The 8,505-nt window shown below is 38.3% G+C and overlaps 1 protein-coding gene across 1 annotated transcript; it reads right to left on the minus strand.

Moving 5' to 3' along the window:
- Window positions 1-1,046: 1,046 nt before the first annotated feature.
- Window positions 1,047-4,399, minus strand: LOC127876097 (tubulin beta-4B chain-like). The gene is made up of 4 exons (XM_052421018.1): window positions 4,231-4,399; window positions 3,165-3,273; window positions 2,576-2,931; window positions 1,047-2,104 (listed from the first exon to the last, which is right to left on the minus strand). Exons 1-4 carry the CDS (start codon window positions 4,285-4,287, stop codon window positions 1,286-1,288), a joined length of 1,341 nt encoding a protein of 446 aa, XP_052276978.1. The 5' UTR covers window positions 4,288-4,399; the 3' UTR covers window positions 1,047-1,285.
- Between the last annotated feature and the right edge of the window lie 4,106 nt (window positions 4,400-8,505).

Consider the following 8,505-nt stretch of genomic DNA (forward strand, 5'->3'; position numbering starts at 1 on the left):
AAAAAATATGAATAACTTAAGTTATCGCAGGATCCAGAAAACCATCATTTTCAGCAGTATTTCTAGTCATTTGTTGCTATAGCAACCAGAATTGTTGACGTAGGAACAAAATGATGTGCATATGCATTATGTCCATCTTTCCATGTTTCAAGTTTCATGAAAAAATATGAAGAACTTTTAAGTTATCGCAGGATCCAGAAAACCATCATTTTCAGCACTATTTCTGGTCTATTTGTTACCATAGCAACCAGAATTTTTGACGTAGGAACAAAATGAAATGACGTGTATAATGTCCATATTGCCATCTATCCATGCTTCAAGTTTTATGAAAAAATATGAAGAACTTTCAAAGTTATCGCAGGATCCAGAAAACCATTTTCAGCAGTATTTCTAGTCTATTTTTTGCCATAGCAACCAGAATTTTTGACGTAGGAACAAAACGAAATGACGTGCATAATGTCCATATTGCCATCAATCAATGTTTCATGAAAAAATATTAAGAACTTTAAGTTATCGCAGGATCCAGAAAAGCGTGACAGACTCACAGACCAACGGACACACAGAGCGGAAACCATAAGCTCCAGTAAAACCGGTAGGGGACTAATAAACAACAATAGGCAAGAAAATTAAACATTTAAGATGAATTTCATAAAATGCAGCAAAGACAAATTAGCGCCCCGAGCCGATTCTGATATTTTGTACAAATTTTCCTACAACAACCAAAGCCTTCGCCTTTTTAGTTTAGTGTTCAGGTGTTGTGTGAAAACATATCGTTGCAGGAATTTAAAATGAACCGTTGAACTAAATTTAGATGCACATCGTACATGCTGGCAAATTCGACTGTACAGACAGACATTTTCTATTTCAGAATTAAATATCTTGCTTATTTTCGCATTTTTCGACAATTCTTCTTAACTTTCATTTTAATTTATATTGAAACATTTTAATATTTTACACAATCGTATAATCTCGCTTTAATATATTTTCATGTAAGAACATACTTAAAAGTAATACTCTTACTCGTTACTGTTAACCAAAGCACAAAACATTTTTTTACCAAATTTATTAAAGGTAGTAACTCAACAACAACATGAAGACAATTTATGAGCTGACAGTGAGACAGTATCAGCAGAACATGATCGCAAGTAATATTGCACAACTTCAGGCAACTTTACAAAAATGTTACCCGTATTCATGTGCTAGCAATGTGCAGCATGTGTTTACGTTGCATTAAATAGTTTTAATAAAGAGTCTATATGGGGATGGATGAACAATGTCCCCCGTTCTAGTTGCCCTCAGCTTCACCCTCCTCCTCATCCAACTCTCCCTCCTCCTCCGCGGTGGCGTCCTGGTACTGCTGATACTCGGAAACAAGGTCGTTCATGTTAGACTCTGCCTCAGTGAATTCCATCTCATCCATGCCCTCGCCGGTGTACCAGTGGAGGAAAGCCTTGCGACGGAACATAGCGGTGAACTGCTCAGAGATGCGCTTGAATAGCTCCTGGATGGCGGTACTATTGCCAATAAAAGTGGCGGACATCTTGAGACCACGCGGAGGAATATCGCAGACAGCGGTCTTCACATTGTTGGGAATCCATTCCACGAAGTAGCTGCTGTTCTTGTTCTGTACGTTCAGCAACTGCTCATCAACTTCCTTCATGGACATGCGGCCTCGGAAGATGGCAGCGACCGTCAAGTACCTACCATGACGTGGGTCACAGGCGGCCATCATGTTCTTGGCATCAAACATCTGCTGTGTGAGCTCAGGGACAGTGAGGGCCCTGTACTGCTGGCTACCACGGGATGTAAGTGGAGCGAACCCAGGCATGAAGAAATGCAGACGTGGGAAGGGCACCATGTTCACTGCGAGTTTGCGGAGATCAGCGTTCAATTGACCCGGAAATCGGAGACAAGTGGTCACACCGGACATAGTGGCGGATACCAGATGGTTCAAGTCTCCGTATGTGGGGGTGGTGAGTTTCAGGGTCCTGAAGCAGATGTCGTAGAGAGCCTCGTTGTCGATACAGTAGGTCTCGTCGGTATTCTCAACTAGCTGGTGAACTGAGAGGGTGGCGTTGTAAGGCTCAACAACTGTGTCTGATACCTGAAACCAGAGATGATTTGGACCACTAGTTTAAAATTTTGCGTAAGCACATTAAGAGCTTCTGAATATATTAAATTGTTTAATTAACAAGAGACGTGTTTGTCAGAAACACAACGCCCCGTACTGTGGCGCTTTAATTTATGATTTTTTTTTTATCATTTGGCAGGTACAGTTAATTATCTCTCTTTGAAGCTTACTACTTCCCTTGGATTTTATTTTTTCTACCTTTAATCTTGAAGGATGACCATGACCTTTGACCACTCAAAATGTGCAACTCCATGAGATACACATGCATGCCAAATATCAAGTTGCTATCTGAAGGGACATAAGTTATGAGCATTTTTCGAAATCTTAATGCAGTGTGACTGAAAGTCCGATCTCTATACTATATGCCCTTCTTCGGGGGCATAAAAATAGAATGATAACACAAAACATACATTGGTATTACCAAGCTCAATAACTTTATCTCACCTTTGGAGAAGGAACAACAGAGAATGTGAGCATGATTCTGTCGGGGTATTCCTCCCGGATCTTGCTGATCAACAGCGTCCCCATGCCACTTCCGGTACCACCACCCAGCGAGTGTGTCAGTTGGAAACCCTGTAGACAGTCGCATGACTCTGCCTCCTTGCGAACAACATCTAGCACAGAGTCTACGAGCTCAGCGCCCTCTGTGTAGTGACCCTTAGCCCAGTTGTTGCCTGCACCACTCTGTCCGAACACAAAGTTGTCAGGCCTGAAGACCTGTCCGAATGGTCCGGATCTGACAGAGTCCATTGTTCCAGGCTCAAGATCAACAAGCACTGCACGGGGAACATACTTTCCACCTAAAAGCAAATGTACTACCTGAAATTTGTTGCTTAACAAAAACTCTGTGACAAATTTAAAAGCAAATGTACTACCTGAAATTTGTTGCTTAACAAAAACTCTGTAACAAATTTGAAACAATGCCGAGCACGCAAACTATATTAAATATTGGTAGATCACAACATTTGAACAGAAAATGCATAAATTCAAAGTTAAACTCCACCACAGTAGCCACTACAAGAAATGTTCATACCGGTGGCCTCATTGTAGTAGACATTGATTCTCTCCAGCTGGAGGTCCGAGTCACCATGGTAGGTTCCTGTGGGGTCAATACCATGCTCGTCAGAGATCACCTCCCAGAACTGGAAATGTAATTTAGTATTATTACTAACAATATGGATATACATGGTAAACCTCAACAAAATACCTCACAAGGGAATGCTAACCAAAGTTTTGTGTCTAGTTAATGTTTATTTTCAATAAATATAAGTATGTTCAAGTGCATTTCTAGAAGATCTTTGCAGAATCTGATATTTACATGCCTAACACAAAATCAGCTGATTTATTGATCATTAACACAAAGTATTGAAAACATGCAGTGTCGTTTTTCAACAATTATGGGGATGGGGCACTTTGGATTGGGAAAGATGTTGTTTTTATATCAAAATTGGGGGTTTTCCTTTATAAAAAAAGACAATATATCATCTTTCTAAGTCGCAACAAAAATTATAACAATCTAAATAAGTTCTCACAATTATCCTTTTTTTACAGAATGAGGGTGTAAATTTTGCTTCTTGTTGGGGGGGGGGGAGAAACATGAAAATTTATATTAATTTGCCCTAATTAACCTTAAGGATATTTTCACCACTCTTTATTTCTTGTCAATAAGCAGGATTTAAATATGTTTTAGATGTCGACTATTTTTATTTTTAAATGATTAAGAAACAACATAAATAAACGTGTGTTTTTATTTTGCATAAGAACACTATTGAACATGCATCGTTCGCGCCTAGCACACCTTAGCAACCAATCAAAGAGCAGCGCTGTAACAAACAATGAATGGATATTTCCGTTGGTAAGATTAATCAAGCTGGAACAGCAACAATATTGTCCATATACATACATGTTGATGGCAAAATGTCATGAATACAACTTTCATTTAACATTTTCAAATCAACAAGTGTGCTTTAACATCTATTGAATACAGATGAATTCAAGAAGCGAACGGGACGGCGGCCATTCATTGTGATTTCATTTCCCACGTGTTTTTATTTATTTCATGGCATAAAATATAAATTCAAGTAGGCAGAAACACTCACCTTAGCACCAATCTGGTTTCCACACTGACCCGCTTGAAGATGGACAATTTCACGCATGTTTTATGTCTGAACGGTTTCGCTCCTAGATGTGTTCTTCCCGCACTTAAATACCGCCGTTAAGTATGTGTATCAGTAACCACAACTGATCTTGATACAACCAACCAGTTTGAATTGGTTCTAATGCGCGCTGGTTCCAGCACTACGCTTCAATTAGTAAATAAAACCAGATGAAACTTCGAGAACCAGTGTAAATTTGCGCGTGTTTGCGTATACGGTTCCAACCGGTTTTAAACACTCGGGGGTGATCAATTAAGATTCAAATATTAAGAATGTGTGTCATATGTTCCTTAGCGATTAAAAACAAACAAACTGTTCCGACGATGGCAAGCAATAGTTGACACTGTTATTCATGTGTGAATTAATGGAAAATCATACAGCTGTATGCATTTACAAAGATAAACCAACTGAATCAATAAAAATAATCGATCAATAAACATGTGATTACCGGTGCATGGTCCAAACATGACTGTCGGGCGGGCTGTCGGGGTGGGAGAACATTCTATACATAGATGGTGACGTCACTACGTTATTGTCAGTAAGACCGGTGTGACACAATGGGTGGGAGAAGGGCAGTGAAAATAATGTCAAAGAAACTTTCACTCGTTCGTTCTTCCGTCCGGTCGCAATTCCATGGCCGTTAATCACGGGCAACACCTATTGCGATGCATTATGGTAGCGCACCCCTAATGGGCACATATCCAAATATATTATTTTCTTAATCAGCATCATTTCACTGAACTACATGCAAATTTGTAGGTAGGCTTTCCATGCTTTTTTAAAAAATATACCGATTTTTTCAAAACCACCCCACGCTCGGCTTTTGTCCAGTTTATTTTCACCCCTGGGGTATATAAAAGTTCCATAATTCATTCAAATTTCCAAATATGGGCATGCACTTGGTGTGTACATATGCAGTTAAGCTGTTTAAAGTTTAAACAAGATGAAATATGTATTCGTTTACAGACATTTATTTTTTACAAATTGTTATCTATGGAAGAGCGCCATGAAATGTAAGTGATTTCAGCAAAGTAAAAATTGGGTCGGTAAAAAACAAAGTGTCATAAAATTCAAAATAGTATCATTTAAGTTATATTTTAAACTAAGTTTTTAAAGAAACAATATATACAGCAAAAATACCAAGAAATAGACAGATTTACCATTTACTTTTTGAAATAAAAATAAAAATGCAACATGCATCATTCGTATTTTCAGCAGTAAATCACCCAATTTAGCCATAACGTTGTTTTAATTTTAAAAATTGAAGGATGTGCATAAAAATTTCAACATATTCAACAATAAACATAGCTTATATGCTATATTAAATCAAATTACGTTAGAAAAGAAATAAAACTCGTCGCAAAAAGAATGCGATGTCAGCAAGATTCGACCCTGCACGGGAAGTTCTCATTAGATGTTAAGTGCATCACCTTCACCACTCAGCCACGACAATTTCACATTATTTTAAGCTTAAATTAGATATCAATAAGTAACAGGTAAAAAGGCGCTTCGATCTTTGAAGAAATCGCGAAATCGTATTTTTCAAATGATATTTGGATCAAAGTCAATATTTAGTGTGAAAGTAATGTATTCTAAAGGAATTACGTAAACATATATCCAAAATTCGAAGTTTGAAAAAAATAAAATGCATCTCTCGGAAATAACCTATCATTGAAGATCGGCAATGATCGTAAAATAAATCGCGGGAAATCACTTAGGGCTGCGCTACCTTAATAAATGAGACAATGCTACGTCCGAGGTGGCGTTAACGACCAAATGTTTTGAAAATTCACGGATTATACTAAGGGGGCATAAGTTTGATATGTTTTTCAACAATTTGATATTTCGTATTATTTAAAAAACCGGGCAATGTAGTTCGATTCAGCGAAGATTAATTCATCCACACATGTTCAGAAAACAAACATCAAGTACAACCCATTTGCAAACGTGAGGATCTTGGGTAAGGGACAACGACAACGATCGAGTGAGGCATGGTGGGGGGTGGGGGGGGGGGGTGGGGGGGTGGGGGTGGGGTTAGAGGATCTTTATGATTTGTGTCATGGTGGTGGGTTTGAAAGCATATCAATGTTTTTGGCCTAGAGGATCTTTATGATTTGTGTCATGGTAGTGGGTTTGAAAGCATATCAATGTTTTTGGCCTGTGTGACTAGAGCATTTTCATCCAATGAAAACGCCAATGACATCAAACCATTTCATTGAACATATACAAGTTAATTGTTGCATGCATAAAACATTAGCCACTAGTCGATCTAAAAGTATAACAATTCTCGTCACACGGGCAAAAAAACATCTATTCGCTTTCAAAAACTCCACATTTGCACAATTTATAAAGGTCCCAACGTGTCCAAATGGATTGTGGAGAGCGTTTATATAAGCCTAAGGCTTTCGATGCAATCGAGCTAAAATAAATAGGTTTAAACTAAAAGTGTAGGGTCGGCATACACACTAGGGCAGGGTGAGAACAACTTGTTTACACCTAATGGCGGCTCCAGAAAAGGCAACCGGCGAGTCCTTTGCGAGACTAGATCCTTTGTAAACAAGCAGCAGCATGCGCGAAACTAGAAGGCGATTTCCCAGTCATTATACCACAAAGACGATTAAAAAATGAATACCGACTTAGTATAGTTTTGGCAGATTAACTATTAGCACAATAAAGTATACTGACGCATGTACTTAAATATAAATCAATATACAGATCATAAAACCATAAATTCCTATCATTATTAATGCATTCAATTATTGATAATCGAATAAATACTTGGCGGTCATGACCACAAATATCTCGTTATAGATATTTAGAAGTTAACCTGCGTGCAGACTATGTAAGGAATTATTTAAATTATGTGTAAAGTCGGATCGCTTTTTCGACTCACGCTTATTAGATGGTAAAACCAACATATTTTTCTCCACTGCGCACACGAAGACTCGCGAGAGTTGAAGACTGTAAACCAACAAAATTGCAGAGAGCACTATATTGGTTGCTCGCTTGTAAAACGATTAATGGTAGGTAAAGAGCGACCACGTGGTCTACTGGTAACACTGGCTCCAGATCTCTTCAAAGGTTAAATCCCCGCCAAACGTTTGTACTGAGATGAGATTTAGTGTACTAGGTTCTTCACGACGGGCATTTAAATACCCAGGTTCGGCCCCGTACCTTTCCCTTTCCTCGTTACCGTCTTAGACTTGGGAGGAGGGAGGGGGGCGAAATCCAGTCTCGGGGACATGGGACTCTTTTCCCGCCTTAGTGTTGAGTGATTATCGCAGAACGTGCTCGCATTATGTTTGTGTTCATAATCTGGTTTATTCAGTGTAAGTAAACGAATCTATCATGTATTTATAACATGAAATAAGGCAAAGTCCCTTTTAAAACTCGATACTTCATTGCCAATTTGATGCAAACATTTGTATTCAAAGTTTTGATATATTGGCATAATTCCAAGATATTGAAAAATCGCAGTGCATATTGATTTTTCTTATGAAGGAAATCTCAGTCGCGACGTATCGTGTATAAATCGATGCGTCCTACATTTGGCATGCCGCGACATTGTTAATAGATGAATCATTTAGATCTTTTGCATAACGTTATCGAAAAACTGGATACAATATATGTGCGTGCAGTGTCATCCCAGATTGGCATGTGCAGTCCGCACAGGCTAATACGTTTCTTAGCTTGCCGCGTTTATGGAATTTATCGTTTAAGGAAGTCTGTTGTAATAGAAATTTAAGTTAAGCAGAGATTCGTTCCTGATAAGCCTTTGCGGACATCACAAGTTGATCTGGAACGACATTTTACGCACATGCAATAATTAGCCTACTCAATGCTAGAACCATGGTGTCTATACTGCCCAATTCTCCAGGCACCAGTGTGGACTAAATGTAAATACAATTTCGATTTTTACGGACCATTATTTTGTTTTGCAACCCACCAACATTTTTATGCTCTTTCACTCAGTAAAAATTTAACATTTGTTTTCTTTACTTTAACTCATACATATAATGGTCAACTAACACCCCCCATGAAACCTTATAGAAAACCCATATACCAGTGGACTGCCCCAAACCAATATTTCACAATTCACAGTTAAACAAGTTTAGCCCAATGGTTTCATAATTTAATAAATAACATTTAAACACATATTGCGCACTATTCAGACGCTTATGAAAACTGGAATTTATGCTACATTGTCATGTTTCTAGT

This window comes from Dreissena polymorpha, chromosome 4 (genome assembly GCF_020536995.1).
Source record: "Dreissena polymorpha isolate Duluth1 chromosome 4, UMN_Dpol_1.0, whole genome shotgun sequence".
NCBI classification, from domain to species: Eukaryota; Metazoa; Mollusca; class Bivalvia; order Myida; family Dreissenidae; genus Dreissena; species Dreissena polymorpha.